A 26,241-nucleotide genomic window follows, 5' to 3' on the forward strand; every position below is an offset into this window, starting at 1 on the left:
TTTCTCAAATATGCACCAAATGTCTGGAATGAACTCCAAAACACCTTAAGGCCCTGACACACCAACCCGATTATCGGCCGTCGGACAATCTGGCGAGGTCAGTGACTCAAGTCTGTTCGGTGTGTTCCGGAGGAGCCGTCGGCCTTCATTTGGGCCGATTTGACATGTTGAATAGGAAGGCGGGCAGTCGGACTCAATGACCAATCTGATTGGTGGAGTGCTAACCCGGAAATGACGAGCGGGATGAGTCTGACGAACGCCTGTCAAAATCTGACAAAAATCTTTTAAACTGACCTTTGTCGATCCGAAATGAAGACAGATTCAGCAACTGCATGGCCTATTTTTCGCTTAAAATGTTTTCAGAAACACGTTTCGGTGAACTATTTTCGTATAATACGAGATCGTAGATTCCGAACGAGCCGGCATTATGGTCGGGAAGAAGCCAGACCCACGTGACCCGTTCGTCCAATCAGCTGCCGGTTTTAATTTTTTGTGTGACAATACAGATTAGCGCCGCCTGCTGTTATGGAGACGTATTACGTATTACGCAGAACGTATGCTCAAGTCGGCATCGCTTCGGGGTGTTCTGAGGCACTTTTTTGACCAACTCTGGGAGGCAGTCGACTCTGACTTAACAGTAGTCTGGCTATCACCAGACCAAGCTCAATCTTTTAAGATTGAACATTGGTCTGGGGAGTCTGCTCTGTATTTTCTACTGCACAAGAGGCGTGATCAACAGGCATAGTTCAAATGACTCTGTACGCAATTGGATAGTCCTTCAACCAATCAGACCAACGATCCGGGTGACGTAGCAGCGACAGCGGCATCAACGGGTTGCTGCCATGGAGTGCTACGCTTCGGTGGCCGCCATGTTGAATGTAAACAAAAAGCTGCTTGGTCGCTTCTCTATCGTCATCGTGTTAAACCCGCCAATAGCTCGCCAGGTGGATAAGCCAGTTTGTGATTGGTTCCCGCAAATTTGTAACAGAAGCAGGATAGATAAATGTACAGGTTTTCAGCCTGAGCTGCAGGGCGAAATCAAATCGCCAGTAGATCGGGCTGGGTTTACCCAGTCTAACTGAACAGTGTAATTGCTTTTAACTAGGTGCCCTTTAAGTTGTATGTCTGTATTAGCTTAAGTTAAATGTAATGTCTTTGTTTGTGTTCTAGTATGTATAGTGTATGTACAGAGATTCGTGGTGTAGTATGTAACCTTTGTTCTGTCTTTTACAGTATATATTTTGAAACTTTTTGCCACCAGTCTTGGCCAGGACTCCCTGGGAGAAGAGTTATTGCAACTCAATGGGACTTTTCCTGGTTAAATAAAGGTTAAATAAAAAAATAAAATATGAAAATAACTACTTTGAAAAGATGAATATTTCCCTGTTCAGTTTTGAATATGAATGCAAAAGCAGGAAAAAGTACAGTATAAGACAAATGTTTAATTTGTAAAATTTACCCTCTGCTGACCTTCGCTGCATGAGTCTTTCTCTGCAGTCTGCTTTAATAACTGACTCTTTAAAGTCTGTACTTGATTTGTAAAATTCTTAAGACAACTCATCATTTCAAGTCAGTCAGAATAATGCCACATGCAGACCGCCAGTTACAATCCTGCACTGTGTGTATTAGACCACAATAGCTCTCTCCACGCACACACTATGGGATTCAAGTCCCACTTGTTTGACAATGAACTCTGGTTGGTTGAAAGGCACTGTGTCCAGCCCACCACACCCACAGATATGAACTCTAAAGATAAGTTAAGATTAAAAGACTTCCTACTGGTTCTACATGCAGCTGTATGTAGATACATACCCCTCCTTGATGTTCATGAATGCAACAATTTGAATATATTTCTAAGAATTTGACAAAGTGCAAAAATTACACAAAAAGCTATTTGAATTTAAAATGTTAAAAAGGTGTTATATTTTCCTCAACAGCAGTTCCTACTATAGTTCTTCTGATAATTGGGAAAAGGCCACAGGCTTGTTGAACTATCAGTAAGAAATCAGATATTCCTGCACTGATAGTGAGTAAGGACTGCTCTGACCTCTTGTGGAACAGCACTGAAACTTTCCTCCATCAAATGAATACTGTCCATCCTGCTCTTCCTCTACCTGACAATTTCCCCGTCCTCTCGTATCCTCTCCCTGTGTCTAAGTTTTTCCAACTGACTCCTGCTCTACCCGTGCTGCCGTTGCTCTTTTTGTTTTGTTGCGTTGTTGAGAAGCAAGACACGTGAACTTTACTTTTTGAGAAGCTACAGCATTTATTCAGAGACAAACTGAAACCTACGCTGTACATTTACTGCCACTTAACAAGTAAACTGCTGATTTATTCTCTGCTCTGATAGCCGACAGCTGTCTGCTCTGAGCGCATTCACCGTCATTCTTTCATGTACACACTAAGCACTGAACTATTCCTCAAAGGAGCTTTCCCGGTCTTATAACACTAGTAACGAACCGGACCATGGTTCAGCTTGAAGGCTAAGGCTATAGCCGCTTTCCGACCAAGTAGTTACAGGAACGTAGTTATAGGAACAGTCCACTTCTAAACAGTTCTACTAACTACTCTCTCCCAAAACCGGTTTTTCCATTTGCATTCGCACTGGCCAAGTGGCCATAGGAACTGATAGGAGGGGTAAGGGAGTGACGCAAGCACGGCAACGGTCTTTATAGCGTCGTCACTTGACTTCAGCGCTACAATAAAGAATAAACGGAGTTTGAACGGCGGCGTTTAAAGACTGGAGACTGGCTGGAGTACTTAACAGAAAAACACAGAAGACGAAGGCTCCAGCGTAATATGATCCTAATTAATATGATGGAAGAAGAGCGCAACAAGCAAACAAAACGACGGGTACGTTTAACTAGCATTAACAATTAGCTGGTTGAATGGATGATGTTTGTCTTATGAGTTAGCGTACGTAGGAAAATTGCAACAGACAGTGAAGAATATGTACTGTTTCAGATGTTGCTAGGTCACTATGTGGAAAAGGGAAAAGGAAAAAGACCCTGCCCTGAAGTAGGAGCTGAAAGAGTTACATACCCCCAAATTGGTCCAGTCGGAACACGAGTAAAAGGGTTATAGGAACGTTATGTTCTAGGAACTGCAAAAATCCGTCCGGTCGGAAAGCGGCTTATGTTGTAAGTGTTTGGATACTTACTTGAGATTCCTGAGTGCAGCTAGGCCGGCTGTAGTGATGCGTGGACAGTGAGAGATGTCCAGTTCCTCCAGAGAGTCCTGGAATATACGGAGCCTGGCCAGGAACCAGTCGTCCACCTCAGGACGTCCTCGTAATGACAAAGTTCACAAAGATTTCTGTCCTTCTGAGGGAGGACAAACAGATCAAAAACACTGAACTTGCATGCTAAATATAACTGAAATTAATTAACAGTGTATGTGCCTGACAGAGTAAGACAGAGATAAAATTAGGTTACAATAGAAGAAAAGTGATTTTGAAAGGATGAAAGAAAGAAACTGAAATTAAAAAACAAGGCTGAGTTGGAGCTCAAGGTTCCCCAGCCCTGTGAAGTTGATGACTGTGTAGCTCCATAGACAGTAAAATGAATGGACAAAGCGACGCTGTAGACTTCCACTGAGACCAGTGAAGTCTATTAGAAGCACTTTTCTGGTGAGCGCTGAGCGTACTGCGCAGCCTGCAACTGAGCTTGATGATGTAAATGTGACGTGAGCAACCTGTCTGAAAGTCGTAAGTCTTCTGGTAGCTGTGCCAAGAGAAATCTCAATCATTACGAATCTTGCAGAGACAGAGAGCGTAGGTATATGTAAGGAGATAACATAGGCACAGGCTAATTATTGCTAACTAAAATGCTAGTTAACATTAGTAATTAAACTTAAACAGCTAATGTGAGTCGAAACTGCCTGCGAGCTTCTCCTGTACTGTATGGTATTTTCTTTACTGTGCGACAGAAAGTCACGTGGTTATGACCCAATCATTAGCCTATTTTTACAAAAACGTCTGCTACGGAGCCATAACGTGAGATACAAGGTAATAGAGCCTTTTATACATTGTCCTGTTTCTTTAGAAATAAACAATGGACAAAAAGAGTCTTTAAACACGTAAAGTGATTTGCTGTCAAAGTGATGCCAAAATGAATAGCAGTCAATGGAATGCTAACAGAAGGTGATTACATTCCATGTCATTTAGCTGATGCTTTTATCCAAAGCAACTTACAATTGCTATATATATACTTCTCTGGAGCAACTAGGGGTTAAGTGTCTTGCCTTGGAACACATTGGTTGATGTATTGCAATGGGATTTGAACCCCAGGTCACCCACACCAAAGGCATGTGTCATATCCACTGCGCCATCACCACCACCCCAGGTAATGGCTTGATAGCATCAAAATGTCTCCATAGGAGGTATGCTTTGTGGCTCGCTTACCCCCTCGTGCAGCTCATGTTTACTTCCTCTGCCGTCTGCCACTGTCGTCGGGCAACGATGAGGAGAGCCGACCGCTGGCAACAGCTTTGTAGAGACTGTACAGAGATACAGAGAGATTGAGAGGAAGGACATTACTTTACGCACTTGATGCACTTTATTATATTTTTCACATTATGTACTACTGGCTTGCAAATGGTTGTGTTTAAACAAAAATATTATATAACCTGTAGCCTACTGTAATGAATGTATAACTTGTACTGTATAAAACTGTAATAAAGGTACTTAAAAAACACATTAACGTTACTGTCCTACAGTTCTTGTCAGGTAAAGTCTGAGTAGAAAGTATGAGAAACAAAAGACATGAGTCTATAAAAGTATTCATGCCTTGATGTCACACCATAGACTGTATATTAAAGTGTCACACACAAACATTAAATGAACATCTTAAATGAAGCTTTAAAAGGATGAGTTACACAGGGTTATACAGTTAAACTTTAGCTAACAGCTACATGCAGCATGTTGTATCGGTAAGTTACAGCCCTCTAGCAACACATTCAGCCTAACGTCATATAAACTGAGTGTAAACACGACTATATACATTTATAACGAGCAAGTAAAATGTATTTAAATACTCTGGTAACTGTTTTAATTCAAAATTTAAAGGGAACTTACCATGAAGGGGGCCGACATGATGGCAGCGTTCAACAAAAAGCCGTAAGTGACAAATTTCATTTTTGTCTCAAATCGTAGGCATCTCTCCTTGATCCGCTAGCTGCCTGCCCCCTGAATACATTGTGAAAAAGCCCGGTCTTGGGAGACAACACAGGGGTCGTAAACGTCAAACAAACACTAGAGGCACAGGATAGGCACCAAAATACAACAAACACATTCCAGCCAATCACCGACAAGATGGTTGGGTGAGGGGGTGGGGGTTAGTGACAGTTATGGAAACATGGGGGAGGGGCGAGCTTGCTCTGTTTTGTTTTGAATTTACTTGGAACCTCAACAGAAGTAACATCATGCAGGAACGCATAGTGCACCTTTAACCTGACTTGACCTCTGCCCATAAACTGTTGATATTTACAGTCTGACTCTACCTAAAATGCACACCAATGAGTCACGAATAAGAAGACAGGATGGCTGCATGGGCATGTGTTTCAAACATTACTGGTTCAACCATGGATGTATAAAGAGAACGAAAATACACAAATGATTTGTGTGTGTCTTGGCCCTGTACAAAAGCAGCCTTATTGTCACACCTGTACAAATAACTGAATCAACAAGTAAACACGTGCATCTGTAGAGGTTCGTGTCACCAGTAATAAGAGTGTTTATAACGATAAGTGTCCAACAAGTGCGGGGGCCTTGTCTGTTGCAGCATGGAAAAATGTATCCCCAATATGGAATATATAGGATATTTAAGGATTTAAGCATACACTGCAAGCGGACTGACAGCACTTACAATAAATGACATAATGCCCAATGATTTTTACTCCCTGGTACGAAAAGTCAGACAGACCTGATCTAAAACCCGAGCAGAAAAGATCCCTAAAAAAGAAGTTGAGCTCAGAGTCTACAAAGGTATGTCAAACTTCTGCTATTCTCTGTCTATCTCCAGCTATGTTCCTTAATTTTTGCACTTGTATTTTTCCTCTGTCACGATTCACTAGGACAGGAACCCAAAAGCAGACAAGGACAAGGTAAGTAGAATGGAAAAAAGGTAAGTATTTATTTGGTTTTGGTACGTGGAAGCAGGGGAGTCCAGCTGGTGAGGCAGTGGGTGGAATTGAGTCGGCTGACGGATTAATGCAGAGCCAGTAATAATGGTGATGCAGACGGCCAGACGGAGATGGAGAGAATCTTCCAGGTCACAAAACTGCAGACAGAGGAACAGGCAGATTAGCAACGGAAAAACATCACAAAACAGAGAGAGATGCTCCTATTGAATCCATATTTAGCCTAATTAAACATACTTACGTTCAAATCCTGATCACAGTAATTTATATTATTATATTATGTTGTATTCAAACTGCTGAATTCTGCTGACTGACCACCAGATGTCACTGTGTTGTTTTTGGTGCTTTGAATCATTTTGCGATACAATCAGGAAGAAGCTTCAGAGGCTTCACAAGGCTTCGTTCGCCCATCACTAGAATCTTCCAGGTCACAAAACTGCAGACAGAGGAACAGGCAGATTAGCAACGGAAAAACGTCTCAAACTTTCTAACTGATACTCTAGCAAACTGGTGAGGATAACGATCCTGCAGGAAATGGATGTCAGTTCACAGCTTAAATGGTGGAGAGGTGATGACCAGGAGCAGGTGTGCAGATTGCAGATGAGCTACAGGTGAGTGTGATTGCAGATTCTCCCGCCTTGCTTCGTCGCCAGGCAACCAGACAGGATGCGTTCAGGAACTCCCAGAAAAACACAGACTAACAGGTGAAAACAGAAATTGAGGCAGAAAATGAATTTAGGAAGCAGAATTCATGACATCTTCCCTGATCACCTATTGTGTTTCTTTGACAGCTCCTGTACCTTTCAAGCCTTTTTTCTCCAATTTTGAACTGTTTTATAGTAATGTTTTAAGGAATACATATTATTCCATTATTTGTATATTTTTAAAGCTGTGTGTCATTTTTATTGTGTTTTGGCTTCCTGGAAGCTTTACACCGTGTGAAATTGACAAAAAAGCAAAAAAGTTAGACTGAGTTTATGCTGAAAAATAATAAGTATAAAATAATACATGTTATACCATAGGGTACATGTTGGGTAGGGACATTTTCAGAGGAGCTAACAAAGACAAACATATCCAAATGAGCATAGATTTAAAATGTCTGCACTAGGCTGACTTTCTTTTTTTACTGTTCAAGACCTTTATTACAGTAGTTTGAGGCAAACAAGACTGTGTTGGTAGCAGTCATTCTATTGTATTTTTCTAATGTGTGTCTGTGTTCTATTAGACATATTTGATGGAACTCAGTGCCTGTGTCATAAAGCATTCTAGAACATCATGTCATCAAGTAATGTTCTGCTCCAGAAGCAGATCAAGTTGGAGTTAGAAACCTACACTCACTTAGAACTTAAGTTGACCAACAGTATACTCACATTTTAGCTACTGAAAGATTTGCAACAATGTTCAACCGTCAACCAAAGGTTTGTTTCAAAGGTGTACAAAGTTTGTGTAGTGTTTTAGACCTTGTTCATCTCAGTTCATTTAAATCTTTGAGTATCTCTCTGGCTTTGCTGACAAGAGTATTGTAGTTGTCTGTGATGCTTGTTTATGTCAGCAAAGAAGACACATTATTTTTTCGTGTTAATTTATGTATATATATGTTTTCCTTGACAGAAAAATCATATCGCTCGTGAAAAAGTTGAGGGAGATAAGAGCAGACGACGCTCCAATGGGAGGTAAGAAAGTTGCTTTTGAATACAGTATAGTTAGTGACTGGGAAAATAAAAACATCTGTACGATGTGATGCAATTTGTTGAGGTGCTGTGTTGCGCAGTACAGTAAGGTGTTTTCTTGATATTTTCCACTAATTTTACATATGCGGAGGAGCAAAGATATAAGAAACATCTTACAACATAATATAATCCACAGAGGTCAATCAGCTCCTATGTTACAGTGTCAACAACAAATTATAATTTTATATTATAGGACTGTTCATGACATCATAAAAGTTTGTCTGTTTTCTCATCAGTTTACTTTAAAAAGAAAATATTTAAATGTTGTGTCATTGTAAAAGTCAGTGACCTCAGAGACATGCACTATGACTAGTCATTTGTTTTTGAAGACTTGATCATCAATATTAGCACTTGCTTGCTATTGATTAATCTGTAGGCTGATTATGTAGGCTAATGGGCACACTTGCCACACTTTAAGTTACCTTTGGCCAATTGTTCTTAAAAGCACATACAAGTGAATACCGTATCTTATGTTTGGTGTAAGTGTGAAAGAGAATAGTGTTGGGAAACATGTTAGTTCTTTTAGCTTCTGGAGTATATATCATGGTCTCATAACAATGTTTCTTGATTTGTTTAGAGCCATGGTTGAAGTCTGTGACAACTATGACAGAGTTTGTAATGCCCCTAAATGATTGATTTTGGGTGTATAATAGAATATATGTTTCTGTGTGTCAGAGTCACAGTCTCAGAAGCGCCTGCCGCCAAGACCTCTGCGGAGAACTGTGAGGGGAGGTGGTACAGACTGTTTGGTCAACCCCTGGTAAATTTCACAGGAAGTAACAGCGTTATACACCAAGATTTGAGAATTTTGTAAAATGGGTTTTTGGAAACAAAATATGCTTGACATAGACATTGCTTTTGTTTTTACTCTACAGAGCAAAGTTAAAAGTCTGTCAATGTCTGTGAAGAGGTAAGGAACTCCTCATTGTCAACTCAAGTCTTTATCCTAGTAATGTTGGTGAAACACTGCAGAGGACAGAGGGATTCGTCCCTTTAGGTGATTTCTCCACAGTACTGTATAATCCCAAATCAACAGTAGAATAACCAGCTGTGTGTGTGTTTGTCTGCAGAGTCATCTTCTCAGGTGGTCTAGCAACCACCACAGCACCTCCACCTGAGGAGGACAACCAGAGGACAAAGAAGAAGACGTCTTGCTGGGGACTCTTTAACTGCTGCAGGGTATGTTGCACACAAAGTTGCAGGGCTTCACATTAAGCAGATTGATTTATTGATTTGTGTACAGGTCACGATTTTCGAAGGTGACCATTTCACTGGGCTGCTCTGTGAGACACAACGGGGAAATGAAACGCTACAATGAGGAAATTAAACGCTACACGTCGGCGACAACAACGGGACGGACCGCCACAGGCGGGATGCGATCCCTAGGCGCAGGGACACGATCCGCGGACGGTTGGGGTTAGGAAAAGAAGAACGGGGAAAGGAACTGTAACACGCAGGACACACTGACAACAACGGGACGGTTGTGGTTACGAAGAGAATAATGCTCGAGAATAATCGTTCTGTGATCATGAAATTAGCTTCCCACTGAAATACATTACCTATTCGTGCTCACCACACGAAAATAACGACATTAACGTGTTCAGTACACAAATCAAAAGATTCAATAGTGACCATTTCACAAACTGCCATGAGACTGGGCTGTCTAAAGTGTTAATTCTAGTTCATCTTGCTGCTGTAATCAGTGTTGGGGAAGTTACTTTTAAAAAGTAATATTTGCTCGTTACTCGTTACTTCTTAAAAAGTAATCTGTTACTTTATTTAGTAACCCCCTATGGAAAGTAACATTTTTTTAATTTATTTTTTATGAACATACAGAACAGACAATTACAATTGAACAAGAACAAAAACCCTCTCCTACTGATACTTGCATCAGTTTAGCATAGATCTTGGACATTAATCCTCTCAAAGGAAAATCAACAAACCATTTAATGACTGGTTGCGCCTCAAGACTGTTTCCCCATGGCACTCCATAACATTTTAGGGCTGATCTTAAGCGCAGATACAAGAAGAAGGATGTCCTGGGGACCTCAAAACTAGCTCTTAGGTCTTCAAAACTCAACGTACCTTTCTCATTGAATAACTGGTTTACAGTATAAATGCCTCTGTCACTCCACTGCTTACAAGCAAAGGGTTTGTTACCAGACATTAAGTGTGTATTGTGCCAAATTGGGGTGTTCAAATGCCACTTGTTGGTGTAGCGTAGTTGCTCCTCCACCTGTTTAAAGTAAGTCAATGTGTTGGTGATAAATAGGGCCATAGGCTAGCATACACATTTTTGGACACACACCTGCAAAGGCAAGGTCTTGCAGTCTTAGACTTCCAGTGAGGTTTTGCTCTATTTCTCTACATGGGACTGTAGATGAGGGGTCCATCCACACTCTGAGGGCCCGTAGCTGAAAGGCTCCGTGATACACTTTAAGGTTGGGGAGGGCCAAGCCTCCCATGTTTGAGGTACGTTGCAGGGTAGAGGATTTTAGTCTAGGTTGTTGATTGTTCCAAATATATTGCCGAGTTAAGGCATCAAGTTTCTTCCAGAAATTTATCGGTGGGGGTAAGGGGATCATTGTACTTAAGAAATTCACACAAGGAACTATGTTCATTTTAACAACAGCAATCCTGGAGCGTAGTGATGCCAGAAATGCAGACCAATTGGCCAGATCCCTTTGAACACTACTTAATATAGTTACATAGTTGTCCTGGACAACTCGCTGTAGGGATGCGTGTATGGTGATGCCCAAATATGTAACTTTGCTTTGGGTTGGTATTGTAACACTAATGGCTGATGCCACATGCCTGTTGTTGAATACAAAAAGATTAGATTTATTCCAGTTAATTTTATAGCCGGAGATTGAGCCAAATTCGTTGAAGATCTTAAGAATTTTCGGGATAGAGTCCTCAGCAATGTACAACAAAATATCGTCTGCAAATAATGATATTGAGCTGCTACTGGATTTAATCTGGACATTACAGAATTTATTTTGCCTCATGGCTTGGGCTAACGGTTCAAGAAAGATTGCAAATAGCATGGGGAAGAGCGGACATCCCTGTCGCGAGCCCTGCTTAATGGGAAATGGCTGAGAGTGCAATCCATTGGTTGAAATTATGGCCGTGGGATTCGCATATAAAGTATGCACCATGTCAATGAATTTGGCCCCCAAACCAAGCCTCTCCATTACTTGCCACAAGTAGTTCCACCCTAGGCGGTCGAAAGCCTTTTCCACGTCCACTGATTAAACTGTTGCCGTTGTTGGAAGGTTTTTACTTCTTCTATTACATGAAATAGTCTGCGTACATTGTCTGCAGCATGATGCTTGGGTATAAAACCTGATTGGTTGGGGTGGAGAGCCAGGACTTTGGAATAAAGCTTAATATCAGTCCTGATGAGGCTGATGGGCCTGAAATTTGAGCAATCCGTAGGCTCTTTGCCCTTCTTTGGCATGATGGAAATTAGCGCAGTGTTGGTTTGTTGGAGGAAAGTACCCTTCTCTATGGCTGAAGTTAAAGCTTGTAAAATGGTAGGTCCTATATAATATGTGAAAATACTGTAGAAGAAGTTCTGATGGAATTCCATCCAACCCTGGTGTTTTCCCTTTTTGAACTGTTTTTAATGCTAATTTAAGTTCCTCTAAGGTTATCGGTTGAACCAGTTCTTTTGCCTCTTCTGGGTCGAGAAGAGGCGGGTTTAGTTATTTTAGGAACTTCTGGCACTGTGTCGGATCTGCAGGAGGACTCATACAACTTTCAGTAGAAGGATTGAAAAGTGGCGCTGATATCTTTAGGATTTCTTGAGATACCTTAGTCTGTGCGGATGCTGTTAACTGTAGCTCTGGATTCGCTTTGTTTTAATTTCAGAGAAAGCAATTTGCTTGGTTTACACCCGTTAAAATAGTAATTTTGCCTCACTCTGTGCATTATGAACTCAGCTCTCCTTAGCAGATCATTCAGCTCTGTTTGACTTGTGACTAGAAGAGTATGTGTAAATTTAGAAAAACAAGTCTTAAGAGATTGCTCTAATGATTTACAGCGTTTTTTCAACTCCGCTATCCTTGCCTCTCTTTTCCTCTTCAAGTTGACCGCGAAGGAGGATGTAAAATCTCTAATAAATCCTTTAGTTGCCTGCCATGTATATGCAGGTTCAGCGACTGAGTCGGGATTAATTGATATAAATTCAGCCAGTTTGGTTCTAAATTGTGTATCAAAAGCTGTGTTCTGGAGAAGGGAATTATTAAATTGCCATCTCCTAGATCTTTCTCCTAACATATCACAACAGAATGTTGTTATCAGCGCATTGTGATCAGACAGAATTGCTGGTTCTATTGCTATCGTGTGGAACATTGCCTTAAGCTCACTGGAGCACAACATATAATCAATGTGGGAGTGGGTGAGGTGGCGTGTGGAAAAAAAGGTGTAGTCCTTGCTAGTAGGATTGTGCATGCTCCATATATCTGTAAGATGGAGGGATTCCACCACTGCTTTAAACATGTCCGATATGTGTTTTGGGGCTTTCGTGTCTTTGACCCCTGATCTATCCTGATTTAAATCAAGTACTGCATTCATGTCTCCCCCTATACTTAGTGAATATTCATTGAGAGAGAGCAATGCATTCAGGCGTGGGAAAAAAAACTTTCATATGTAGCCGGTGCATATACCGAAACAAAGGCTATTTTCCTACTCCTTATCATGGTACATATACAGTATAAAATATCCTGCCTGATAAGTCTTTACTGCTTTTGTCTACGGTGAGTGCACATTTCCGCGACAGCAACACGATGGAGCCCTTGGTTTTGGTGTCATCACTAGATGAGGCAGCAACCTTAAAGTATTTATTTTGTAGACGATTTACATCTCTTTTACGTAAATGTGACTCCTGTATAAGCGCCACTTCTATGTTTTTCCTTCTTAAATAGTCCAGGAATTTAAATCGTTTGATCAGCCCGTTTAGCCCCCTGATGTTGACTGAAAGGATTGAGAGCTCAGCCATCTTCAAAATTTACACACACACGTGTCTTGAGTACCCTACCGGAGTTTGCTGACAAATCTGTAGCAAAGGGTGGACTGTTAGCTCTGAGCAAGGTGTGACAAAAACATAAAAAGTAAAATAAATCCCCTAACCCTCTGAGACCGCAGACCCCCTCCCCTATCTGTAAGATACGTGACCACATCAAACGCAGAAAGCTCAAAACTGCACCTTCTGTCTTAAGTCATAGGTTAATTGAAACAGTTCTAGTGAATTATTATGTTAAACATGAACAATATTATAAACACCTTAGAACTAGGTCTCAACCAGCTATTAAGTTCTGAAGTAGGCTATGTGAGAAACAATTTCTGGAATAAGCTGTGTGTAAAACACACCGATCTAGTTGGAGCAATAAGCAGACTATGAGCTGAACAGACCGCATCCCTCATGTTCTTTCAGTCTATCTAAATGTTAACAAACATAGACTGTAAACTGACCAGCCAGTATTTATCATGTATTTTCAGTCTGGTTAAGTGTCCCTTTAAAGCTTGGCTCCAAAACTTACATACCGTGTCCTCAGGATTTATCATCTTCCTTTTTTAAGAATGATTTCAGTGCCGTTCTTTCTTCTTTTCTCAAAGAAAAGCTTAACTCCAAGTCTTCCAGAAGACCGCTGTTCCCAGCAGCAGCAGCCATAAGCCCGCCTACCGACTCTATACACGATGTGATTGGCCTGACCAGAGTTTGGTTTTTCCAGCTCACAAGCCAACGGAGAGTGCCTAGACCAAGGGGGTAAGCTTTGCTTCAGAGCTCGAATCTCCTATGGCGCCATTTTGATGCTACAAAGCGATCAACCGACGTTAGCATTCCATTGACTGCCATTCATTTTGACGTCACTTTGACAGCAAATAACTTTACATCTGAAGCGTTTAAAGACTTTATTTGTCCATTGTTTATTTCTAAAGAAACACAACAATGTATAAAAGGCTCCATTACCTTGTACCTCACGTTATGGCTCTGTAGCAGACGTTTTTGTAAAAATAGGCTAACGATTGTGTCATAACCACGCAACTTACTGTCGCATAGTAGAGGAATTACCGTATAGAACAGGAGAAGCTCGCAGGCAGTTTGGACTTACATTAGCTGTTTAAGTTTAATTACTAATGTTAACTAGCATTTTAGTTAGCAGTAATTAGCCTGTGTCCATGTTATCTCCTTACATATACCTACACTCTCCGTCTCTGCAAGATTGAGATTTCTCTTGGCACAGCTACCAGAAGACTTCCAACTTTCAGACAGGTTGCTCACGTCACATTTACGTTGTTTCTCTCAGTTGGAGGCTGCGCAGTAACGCTCAGCGCTCACCAGAAAAGTGCTGGGATCTGTTGGTCCATTCTTATATACTGTCTATGGCCTAGACCCCCCTGGCTGCAAAATAAATTTGCTGCCACTAGGGTGTGTCTAGATTTCTAGGCTACGTTACACTACCTTTTACCTGAAAAAGTTGTTACGTGCTTTACACACAGTACTGGCTGTAATATTGAACCACTGGAGTTTTCTGTCCTTTAACAGAGAAGACATCGTGTGGCTCCAGTAACTGACGATGAAGCTGAGCAGAAACATAACAGCAGGTAACCAGGATCGTATGCATGACAGTATTGATCTGTTTTCACACACACTACTGTTCACAGTGTGTTACATCACATCCCCTGTGAACAGGAAATTACTTTTGATGAGAATCAGTATTATCTCTGCTGGACATGTACTCACTTTTGGTTTGGTTTTGCTGTTGTTTACCATGTTGACCCACATATAGTGAATACAATTAGATTATCAAATCAGTACAACACATGAAATACAGAATGACAGCCTGTTTCTCCCTCCATGTTTCAGTTCTGTTATAATCCAGAATGACCAAGTGGTGGAGTTTAAAGGGCTCAGCGATGAAAAGGAGGCTGCACTTGACAAAGCCAACGAAGAGAACAGGAAAGCAGCTGCCACAGTGTACGCTGTTTTTATCTCCTTACTCAAAGCCGTAGTAGATAAGGTGATTTGCCTGAGATGGGGTGCCTTCAATCCACTGCGCCTCAAGGTTCATCAGGCCCCCAGGCTTGGGTGAGTAAATCTGCACACACACATACTCTCACATAGAGACAAAACACAGAAAAGGTGATATATTTTAAATATTTTTCACGAAATACGGAAAGTGTTAATTTACCTAGAATGACCTGCAACAGCTTATTTGTTTTTAGAAATACAAGATTATGTTAAAGCTTACATTTTGTTTACCTCCATGCAGAACATAAATACACCTAAATTACCTAAAATTAAAATACAGTTACCGTTTTAGTGAAATGAGCCACAGTTTGTAGTTTGTCATCGAAGATTGTGACGTTGATGTGTGACTCATCAGTCTTGTTGTGTGCGTGCGTGTCAGGTTTCCCAACGAATCAGCGACCTGCTATATGAACTCCAGCCTTCAGAGCCTAATCACACTTCGAGAGTTCATCACTGATATCTACAGCCTCGATACGGATTTGTGGAATTATATTTATGAGGAGACTGCGCTGATAAGGTACAGCAGACAACACACACACACACACACACAAATGCTGCTTCCTGACTGAAAACATTATCCTCAAGTTTTTCAACAAACCTGGAGACCACCTAAAGGACAACGACCATTTTACTTCCCCCTCTCTAGATGTTTTGTAAACATTGTAAGAGGTCACGGCTCCAAAGATCGTCGACACAAACTCTGGGCCCTCAATATGTTCAAGAAGGCCCTCTCTGTCCAGGCTCCTGAATTTGCAGACGACCACCCCAAAGTGAGTCATCTGGTTCTTACCGTTACATGTTTCACCGCCTGCTGATTGTTTCTCGTCCGTGCATCAAATCAAATCTGTGTGTCTGTATGTTCAGGATGCCCATGAGTTTTTAACAGCGTTCCTAAATCAGATGAGGAGTCTGGCTTCACCATTGCAGAATGCTGCAGCCCTCACGGGGAGAAGCTATAGCTGCCCTGTGGACAGAAACCTGGTGTTCAGAATGCAAAACACCAGGACATGCAAAAGGTAAAACCACATAGTAAAAACAGTGTGTGGTTGCAGGCCAAACATTCCCTGAGTTTTCCACAGATTTACTCTGTTATTATGAATTTTTGGAATATCTTTAATGGGCCAGTTCACCCAAATCCGATAAAAATGTTTTCTCTTTCTCATTTTGACGTGCATTGTCCTTTTAATGTGCAGGTGTGGTGCTCAATCCATCAGAGAGGAGGAGTTCACCAACATCTCTCTGGATCTGGTTCCTGGAGGTTCAATACAGCAGATGCTCAAGGAATACCAGATGGTAAGAACCTGGTGGGCTCACTCATTCACATCACCACTGACTGATATGAAGCCTCATGGAACAAAGAAAAATCAATCATTTCACACTGCTGCCATTTTTATGGGTGTTTTGTTGCTGTGTTACGCAATACATAACTGACATCATGTTGTTACTACAGGAGACAAAGTTGGAATATAATTGTGAGTGTGGCTGCAGCACATCAGTCAGGCGCTCCACCTTTCTAACCCTGCCCAGGTGAGTGACATCACATCCACCACAAACACTGAGGGGCCTTTATACAAACCATATTTACTTTATATCTAAACCAACAATTTTCAGATGTCTGCTGTACAATCTGATGTTTATTATCCCTAGATGTGTGGCAGCGAGTGGTTTCTATTAATTAATCCGCAGTGTGCTTATAATCGATAATCCATTAATCCACCATGCCTGCATTAATGATCTGTCACATGCTTTCTTTCCTGTCTACAGATACCTGATTATACACCTGAAGAGGTTCAGGTTCAGTCCGTTGCTAGAGGTGGAGAAGCTGCATGACCCCGTAGTCCTTCAGCCCTTCAGGGAGCTGATGGCGACTACCAGCCAGGTAAAACAACCACACACCTGGAACACACAGAGAGTAAATATGTGGACTGTGTTTGTGTATGTGTGAAGCTAACTATTGTTATCTGTGTGTATTATCAGGCTGATGGCTGGTACAAACTGATTAGTGTCATCAGCCATTTAGGCTATGACTGGAACAGTGGTAAGATATTTACACATTGAAGGTTCGACTGTCACCTTCTGTAGTCCTCTATTACGTTCTCAGACATGTAACAGATAGATAAGTGTCAATCAGAGGCAGAAATATTGAAATACTTAATATTGACTGGCGCTCTTTCAATTACCTAATTTTCCTCTGCTTTCTGCAAAAAAGTTCTTTTTCTTCTAAATTAACTTTTCATAAGTTGCACTTCATGCTTAGACACTTGATGTAACAGTGATTCCTCTCCTGTTAGGACACTACATCAGCCAATGCGTGCACCCGGGGCAGGATGTCGCAGATGACCGATGGCTCTGCTATAATGATGCCAGGGTTGCCAAGACAACTGGTGCTGCCGTTTGTAAGCGGGCTCAACAAACAGCCTACATCGTTTTCTACCAAAGATCGGTAAAAGAACAACACTGTGACACCCTGCACTGAAGTCACACACACATCAGAAAATGTTCTTGTTTCCCCACACACAAAGCACCACTAACATATTGTGTCTGTTCTTAGATGTAGGCCGGTCTGGCAATGGTGGGACCTACTGATGATGTACTCCCTGGATCAAACCAACAAAGACAGCACTTAAATAAACACTTGAACTGTCAGGATCCTGTACAGGGGTCTCATTTATAAAACTGTGCGTAGGATCCTTACTAAAAGTGTACCTACACCCAAAAGCTAAAAATGGCGTACGACAAAAAAAAATCTGATTTATAAAACCGTGCATACACACATTTGTAAGTAATGTTCCCTTTATAAATCACAGATTACCCATACGTGTGTGTACAGCCTCTTATCCCGCCCTGTACACACCCATTTTCAACCATAAATAGTCAATGCAAAGCAACTTGTGAATGCTGATCAGTATGTTAATGACCCTGGCAGTTGTTCTTTCGTTACGCTGAGTCATGACGACTGGCGGAGAAAAAGCAAAAAACTTCTCAGACGCTGGTGAATTGCTGCAAATTGAATTATAATTTCGGCCTGTTCTCGCATACTGTAGGGAAACCTGATCTATAGACTACCTATATTAATAATACCATCCAAAACAGCAGGCACTACGGCACTCGGGGACAGCTTCGATATACCAGACCTATATGATAAGATTTAACACAACTATATATTATATCCAAACAAGCCTTAGCAAGTGTTCCCCGGGTGGATTTATAATGGGGATGTGGTTACATGGTGTCGTCTTTGACTACTGTCTGTAACACCCTGCTTGCAAAGCACATCTAGAACAAGTTTTGCCCAGACAAACTTTATTTCACAGCAAAATTCAAATACAACTTTAGTAGTTGACAATATAAAACATGGCAGGGAGAAAGATCATTAATTTGGTTAACTCTATCTTAAAAGATACACAGTACAGGTATAAAATCATTATTGACTTGGTACAGGATAAAATCACTGCTGTGCAGCCGTCACAGCCTTACGATGTTCAGTATTCTTGGCCCTCGTCGTCATTTTCAGAATCGGGGCTCATTTGACCCAACTCCTCGTAATCCTTTTCCAGACAGGCCAGGTCCTCTCTGGCCTCTGCAAACTCTCCCTCCTCCATGCCTTCACCCACATACCAGTGGACAAATGCACGCTTGGCATACATGAGGTCGAACTTGTGGTCGAGACGGGACCAGGCCTCAGCGATCGCCGTGGTGTTGCTCAGCATGCACACAGCCCTCTGGACTTTGGCCAGGTCTCCACCAGGAACAGCAGTGGGAGGTTGGTAGTTAATGCCCACCTGTTGAGAAAAAGAGAACGATCACAAAGATTAAGTATCAGAATCAGGTTTATTGCCAAGTAAGTACTTACAATGAACTTGCCTTGGTGGTTGGTGCATATATAAACACATATTGAAAATGAATATGAAGTAAAAAATAAATACCGAAACAAATATATGCGAAATAGCTGTTTAACATAAAAAGAAAGAAAAAATAGGCTAAAAGGATTGAGTGCAGAATGTGCAAAAAATATATAGTATGTGCAATGGGCAGGTGTATGCTGTAATCCAGGATGAAGGTTAAAGTGCTCATATTATGCTCATTTTCAGGTTCATAATTGTATTAAAAGGTTATATCAGAATAGGTTTACATGGTTTAATTTTCAAAAAATACCATACGTTTGTTGTACTGCACATTGCTGCAGCTCCTCTTTTCACCCTGTACGGTTGAGCTCTCTGTTTTAGCTACAGAGTGAGACATCTCACTTCTGTTCCATCTTTGTTGGGAGTCGCACATGCGCAGTACCTAGGTAAGGACTACTAGCCAGTCAGAAGCAGAGTATGAGGCCGTGCCCTGACAGTACCCAGGTAAGGACTACTAGCCAGTCAGAAGCAGAATATGAGGGCGTGCCACGCTAGCAGCTAGGCGAGCATTATAACGTGTTGCAAAGTGACGCATGTTTGTCTCTGAAGTAAAGGCTGGACTACAATAGAGCTGTTTGGAGCAGTTGGTGAACAGTGTTTTCTGTTGGAGATGGTAAGTCCCTTTGGGGTGGACTATGGGCTTTTTCACTTTGAAAGCCTATTACATGCACAAAAAAGATGTATAACACAATAAAGGAAAGTGAAAACACCAAAAAGCATAATATGAGCACTTTAATGCAAAGTGTAGTGACTAGGGGTGGGTGGGGGTTAAGACTCAAGACTATCTCAAGCTGCACTTCTTACCTTCATGACGTTACTCACCTTGAAGCCAGTTGGGCACCAGTCGACAAACTGAATGGAACGCCTGGTCTTTATATTTGCGATGGCAGCGTTCACATCCTTTGGGACGACGTTGCCTCGGTACAGCATGCAGCACGCCATGTACTTGCCGTGACGAGGATCACACTTGACCATCTGATTGATCGGCTCGAAGCAGGCACTGGTGATCTCGGTCACAGTCAGCTGCTCGTGGTACGCCTTCTCAGAAGAGATGATGGGCGAGTAGGTAACCAGAGGGAAGTGGATACGTGGAAATGGGACCAGGTTGGTCTGGAACTCCATCAGGTCGACATTGAGGGCACCATCGAACCGAAGGGAGGCGGTGATCGAGGAAACGATCTGACCGATCAATCTGTTTAGATTGATGTAACCAGGACTCTCGATGTCCATGTTGCGACGACATATGTCATAGATGGCCTCGTTGTCCACCATGAAGGCGCAGTCGGAGTGCTCTAAGGTGGTGTGGGTGGTCAGGATGGCGTTGTAGGGCTCCACCACAGCAGTGGACACCTGGGGAGCTGGGTACACAGCAAACTCCAGCTTGGATTTCTTGCCGTAGTCAACAGACAGGCGCTCCATCAACAGAGAGGTAAAGCCAGAGCCGGTTCCACCTCCAAAGCTGTGAAAGACGAGGAACCCCTGAAGGCCGGTGCACTGGTCCGACTGATGAGAGAGACAGAAACACAGGAGTTGAAGAGCTGTTAAAGGAATAGTTTTGTGGCCCGGGTTAGCTCAGTTGGTAGAGCAGGCGCACATATATAGAGGTTTACTCCTCGATGCAGCAGCCGCGGGTTCCCTTCTCTCTCCCCTTTCATGTCTTCATCTGTCCTGTGGAATTAAAGGCCTAAAATGCCCCAAAAAAATCTTTTAAAAAAAGGAATAGTTTTGCAGAATGCATTTATTCTATTTCTAGCAGAGATATACATGAGAAGAATGATTTCACTCTTAGATATGAGAGTGGTGTGGATCTTTTCATATAACTCCCTGAAAGAAATTAGTATATTTTCCAAAATGTTGATGTGCTTTAAAATAGTGTAATGAAATTGGGACTATTGTAAGATCATCTTTATATCCACTATCAGATTAAATAAAAAATTAGAGCAGAAACAATGACAAAGCTTTTCTTTGTATTCATATAAAAACCCTCTGAAATTCTTCCAAAAAGCATTAACAGTAATTTGTCTGTCTGGTTTTTCTCATTATTTGACTGACCATTTTACGAATACGCTCCATGACATCATCAATGATTTCTTTCCCGACAGTGTAATGGCCTCGAGCGTAGTTGTTGGCTGCATCCTCCTTTCCAGAGATCAGCTGCTCAGGGTGGAAAAGCTCTCTGTACTTCCCAACTCTCACTTCATCTGAAAAGAAAGTTTTTTTTTATTCAGAAAAGTCAAGAAGATCGACTGCAACGTGGTTTAATGCGACAGACCAGACGAGCGCCAAACGTGGATGTTTTCCACTAAAACAGACATGTCCACGTTTATCAGTTTTTATGCTAACATTTTCAACCATAATGACGGCTCCATAGTCTGGTGATGTAGCAAACCCATGACTAACTTTGCTTTTTTCCCCCTCAAAGATACAAACTGAAAATTACTTAGACATAAAGGGAAAGTGTGGAAACTGATTGCACACAATTCTTCATTTAATCTAATGGGAAAGCCATAAAAGTGGGGTCATATAGGGTGGAGCCCCAAAATGCACAAAATGTAGTATTGGACAAGTAAAAAAAAAAAATCTGAATACATAAATAAATAATACTGGACATACAGTACATGCTCGTGCCCATCTTATTATCAAAATCGATGACCAGAAAATTTGAAATGTGGTGAGGAAAATAAGAAATAGGGAGTAGATAAATGATTCAATTAAAGGTTCACACATTTTCAAATAGTGAGGTACCCATATGAACACTGAGACAGCTTATGCTTGCTGCAATAATTCCTCCAATTCCAGACTGGAAAAATTGTAAACCTATTTTTCAAATGTGTGCCCAGTCCCCCCCCCCCCCCCCCCCCAAATAAAAGGGTAAACAAAGGAGATGAAAAATAAAAGCTAGAGCTAGTATGAGATTAATAGAAAAATAAAATAGATTCAATTTTAATTTATTTTAACAAACTGATTGAAGGTTAAAGGAAAAATATAACTCTTAATATTTCTTTTTACACTTAATTATCTAAAGTATTATTTATTTACATAACCTTTTAAGATAATATAACATAAGATAGAATTTTTGTGTATTGTTGTGCAGCCATTTCACTAGCTACGAAAGAGTGAAAATATAAAATATCAATAAATAGATACTGCATTAAAAAGGGGTTTTGTCTGGCCTAAATCAATTCAATACTGTACTCTGCAACCTGCTGTTTACACAATACACTTCTGTAAATGTTAGCCAGCATTGAATAAAAGGCAAAGGAGTCACCACTGCACTTGTTGCTTAGATACCAGTGTTCCCATCATCAGTTACCTGCGTGACCCGCGTGGATGGAGATGCACTCACACTAGTTGCATACGACCAAATACAATGGGATGACGGGAACGGAAATAAAAATAAGAAAAACAGAGATAAGGAGGATAAAAATAAAGACATACACAAGAGGACTCACCAACCACTGTGGGCTCCAGGTCCACATAGATTGCTCTGGGAACATGACGCCCATAGCTCCCAGTACTGAAGAAAGTGTTGAATGGGTCTTCACGAGAGTTGGGTTCTGCAGGACTGTCCAGGAAGACGCCATCAGGACCAATGCCGTGCTCGAGGCAGAAGAGCTCCCAGCAGGCGTTTCCTGTCTGGACACCTGCCTGGCCCACGTGAATAGAGATGCACTCTCTCTGGACAAACAAGACAGGTGCAAGTTCAAATGCCTTTCACAGAGATGTTAACACAAAACACAAAGTAAAACAACCCTCGTGGTACTTTTTCTCAACAATTTTCACGCCCAAAAACATGAATGAAGAATGAAGCACAGCCATCTATTGCAAACAAAGGCCTGAATAAATAAGAAATAACTTTTTTTCCCCCATATTTTCAGTTAGAAACATTTACTTTCGCTATCCATAATTACCTCTAAAATTTAAAGGAACACACCAACGTATTGGGTCTTTGTCTTATTCACCGTATCCCCCAGAGTTAGATAAGTCCATACATACCCTTCTCATCTCGTGCGTGTCGTAACTCTGTCTAACGCACCCAGCGCTTGCCCAATAACGCCATTTTTTTCCTATTAACATGTACATTTTCCTATTTACATGTTGTGATTTGTATAGTCACAGCGTGTACAAATAACAAGGTCACATGAGACAGCCATCTTCTAACCGTATACAAATTGGGAACTATATTCTCAGAAGGCGAAGCACTGCTACTTCTGCTACTTGGGCGGAGTGATTTATCCGCAGCACCTGAGAAGCCCCGTGGTGAGGAGCAGAGAGTAACAACGGTGCTTTTCAGGTGTTGCGCTAATCACTCTGCCCAAGTAGCAGAAGTTGCAGTGCTTCACCTTTCTGAAAATATAGTTCCCAGTTTGTATACGGTTAGAAGATGGCTGTCTCATGTGACCTTGTTATTTGTACACGCTGTGACTATACAAATCACAACATGTAAATAGGAAAATGTTGGCGTTATTTTGTCACTTATTGGGAGCAGTAGGCTAGTTGGAGCCGGTTACCTCCAGGATCTGTGCTAAGCTAGGCTAGCGGTGGGTGCGTCAGACAGAGTTACGACACGCACGGAGATGAGAAGGGTATGTATGGACTTCTCTAACTCTGGGGGATACGGTGAATAAGACAAAGACCCAATAAGTTGGCGTGTTCCTTTAGTACAGTATAGATTGCTCTGGTATGATATAGTGTATATGAATTATTGTGGTTACTATAGAGAGGCTGTAGTGATATTTAAGCTATATCTATAGTAATGGATATGTAACTGAATGTTGTGTTGTGTATTTATGCCTGATTTTATGTGGAAGTTGTTGACTGGTGCACAAGAAACAGTCACCTCCTACAAAAAGATGGCTTCTCAGGATGTAAAACCATTTGCCTGAAGATGGTCCAGTACCGAAACATTGCCTATTATTAAAACCTTATATTTTTGCAAGTAAGACAGTGTGCGGGAGTTTTTCTTTGCAACTCTTGACCTACTTGTCCACCTCCTACGCACCTGTCTCACGTTGATGTGCAAAGTATTTTTCTGTAAAAATTCAGGTTAAAATATCAAGTGGCTTAAATTACATTGGTAAAATTCAGACACCAAAAGCCCAGACACTTTTATTTTCTATAGCCTATGACTTTGGGAACATGTTTTTTTTTTTTATTACACCTCGTGAAATTTCGTTTATGGAATTGAAATGATTATGGCCTTTCTTTGCTTCCACACACATCCGCTCAGTGTGCAATGTAAAAAAGATATCTGATTGCACACTATATTAATCATTATCTGTGTCAACAAAGTAAAAAAAAAAAAGACAGGCTTATTCCAACTCTTTACTGTTTTTCATTTTCTAAGTGCTTCCAGCAGTCGTGTTTGAACATGTTGAGAATTTTGTTTTTCCCTGGAGGGAGAAAATCCCCCAAGATGATTTTTTATTTTTTTTGCTGTTGAGAGATATTTGTATAGACATGAGTATAGGCTAAAGCTTGGAATATGATCATTGATAAAAATACATCCAAAACATTAAATATGATTAAAATAGAGGCTTCTGAGGTTCTGTCAAGATGAAGCTTTAAGCTCCTTTGCTGTCTGTGATTATAACTTCATAAAACTCTCAAAGTGCAGAGAGTAATATAAATACATAATGTGAGCCTTCACATTTGTTCAGCTACATGTATGTTAACACAACAGTTGCATTTTTCATTTAAAATACATACAGCCAAAGGTCTGGGGAAGAAAAAAACCATGTCTTGCTTGATTGTTAAATCCTGGCAGCTAAAACAATTAAAAACTGCTGCAGATTTCACAAAAAGTAAGATGTATAACGCAAATGATGCAAACCAAATATCGAAATATGTTTCCCCACTTCTAATAAATTGTAATTATCTTACCATGTTGCTGGAGATGATATGAATAAGTGGTTTTGCTGCAGGACACTGTGAGTTTATCCGTCCACAAGGCTCCAGACAGAGCGAGCAGTTCCTCTGCACCGATCTAGGACGAGTACAGAGTCTCAGCCTACAGCTACTCTTTATACCTGCAGACAGACTCACCAGGTGTCTGGGTGGGAGGGGTGATGGTTTAATTCCCACATGAAGCTACTTCTCCCTCAAAAAGTTGTTTTAGTCAATTTTTTGTCTTGTTACTGCGTGTAAAAGAAAGAACATTTGGACTGAAAGTTCAGATTCAGCATTGTGTCACTGGTTATTTCACAGCTGATTAACTCTTTTTTTCAACATCATACAGTGGAAGAACAATTCAGACTCCTTAAATAAGGAAAACAGATTAAGTGAGCTGTGTGAGTTTAAAAGTGAGTCCTATTTCGTATGCTCTTGACACATAAAACCTTCATTCATTTTTTTGGGTCACGGAAGAAGATCATGTGTTTGGTCGCGTGTCTGTATGCAGCTAATCTCGCATACCCCATCAGCTTAATATTTCTTGTGCACATTAACGGCTGTATGTTCAAGGAACTCTCGTGGTTGCGATGCTTCACAATTTTTGAAAAAAACAACAACAAAGAACTCTCCTCACTCCTCTTCGCCGGCTGGTAGGGGGCGCATGTGATCAATAGAACTTCCCAAACATGCATTTTTCATTAAAGGCTATTTGTCAGAGAAGCTTGGGGTGTGCATGAGTGTGTTTATGAGGAAGGGTTTTTAAATAGTAAGGTTTTAGCAAAAACTGATTTCTCAGGAAATACCGAGCATACATTATACTGCACCAGTTCTGTGAGAGTTTGTAATGTTTTGATATAATTTTCCGTTTCTACCAATACATTTCAACTTCATTTAATCCTTCATGCAATTTTTAAATATTTATCTTTTTACTTCCACTGCATGTGACATGTTTAAAACCTCCTTTAAAATTATACATTGACTTAACCTCCAGCCGGTAAGATGCAACATTTAAGTGCTCATATTATGCTTTTTGGCTTTTCCCCTTTCCTTTATTCTGTTATATATCTTTTTTGTGCACGTTATAGGTTTACAAAGTGAAAAAGCCCAAAGTCCACCCCAAAGGGACTTACCATCTCCAACAGAAAACACTGTTCACCAACTGCTCCAAACAGCTCTATTGTAGTCCAGCCTTTACTTCAGAGACAAACGTGTCACTTTGTAACACACGTTATAATGCTCGCCTAGCTGCTAGTGTGGCATGCCCTCATACTCTGCTTCTGACTGGCTAGTAGTCCTTACCTAGGTACTGTCAGGGCACACCCTCATACTCTGCTTCTGACTGGCTAGTAGTCCTTACCTAGGTACTGTGCATGTGCGACTCCCAACAAAGATGGAACAGAAGTGAGATGCCTCACTCTGTAGCTAAAACAGAGAGCTCAACACACAGGGTGAAAAGAGGAGCTGCAGCAATGTGCAGTACAACAAAAATATGGTGTTTTTAGAAAATTAAACCATGTAAATCTATTCTGGTACAACCTCA

The 26,241-nt window shown here is 41.1% G+C and overlaps 1 protein-coding gene across 1 annotated transcript; it reads right to left on the bottom strand.

Moving 5' to 3' along the window:
* Positions 1-18,190: 18,190 nt before the first annotated feature.
* Positions 18,191-24,849, bottom strand: tuba5 (tubulin alpha 5). The gene is made up of 5 exons (XM_078255638.1): positions 24,693-24,849; positions 22,262-22,487; positions 20,862-21,010; positions 19,632-20,312; positions 18,191-18,686 (listed from the first exon to the last, which is right to left on the bottom strand). The coding sequence occupies exons 1-5, from the start codon at positions 24,693-24,695 to the stop codon at positions 18,387-18,389; spliced, it is 1,359 nt and encodes a 452-aa protein (XP_078111764.1). The 5' UTR covers positions 24,696-24,849; the 3' UTR covers positions 18,191-18,386.
* Positions 24,850-26,241: the final 1,392 nt, after the last annotated feature.

Source organism: Sander vitreus, chromosome 7 (genome assembly GCF_031162955.1).
Source record: "Sander vitreus isolate 19-12246 chromosome 7, sanVit1, whole genome shotgun sequence".
NCBI classification, from domain to species: Eukaryota; Metazoa; Chordata; class Actinopteri; order Perciformes; family Percidae; genus Sander; species Sander vitreus.

Excerpts from the sequence above, each read along its gene's own strand:
- tuba5 (XM_078255638.1), bottom strand. Across the intron at positions 21,011-22,261 it reads CCTGGAGCCCACAGTGGTTG|ATGAAGTGAGAGTTGGGAAG; the intron begins GTGAGTCCTCTT and ends CTTTCTTTTCAG. Across the intron at positions 18,687-19,631 it reads GGTGCCCAACTGGCTTCAAG|GTGGGCATTAACTACCAACC; the intron begins GTGAGTAACGTC and ends TTTTCTCAACAG.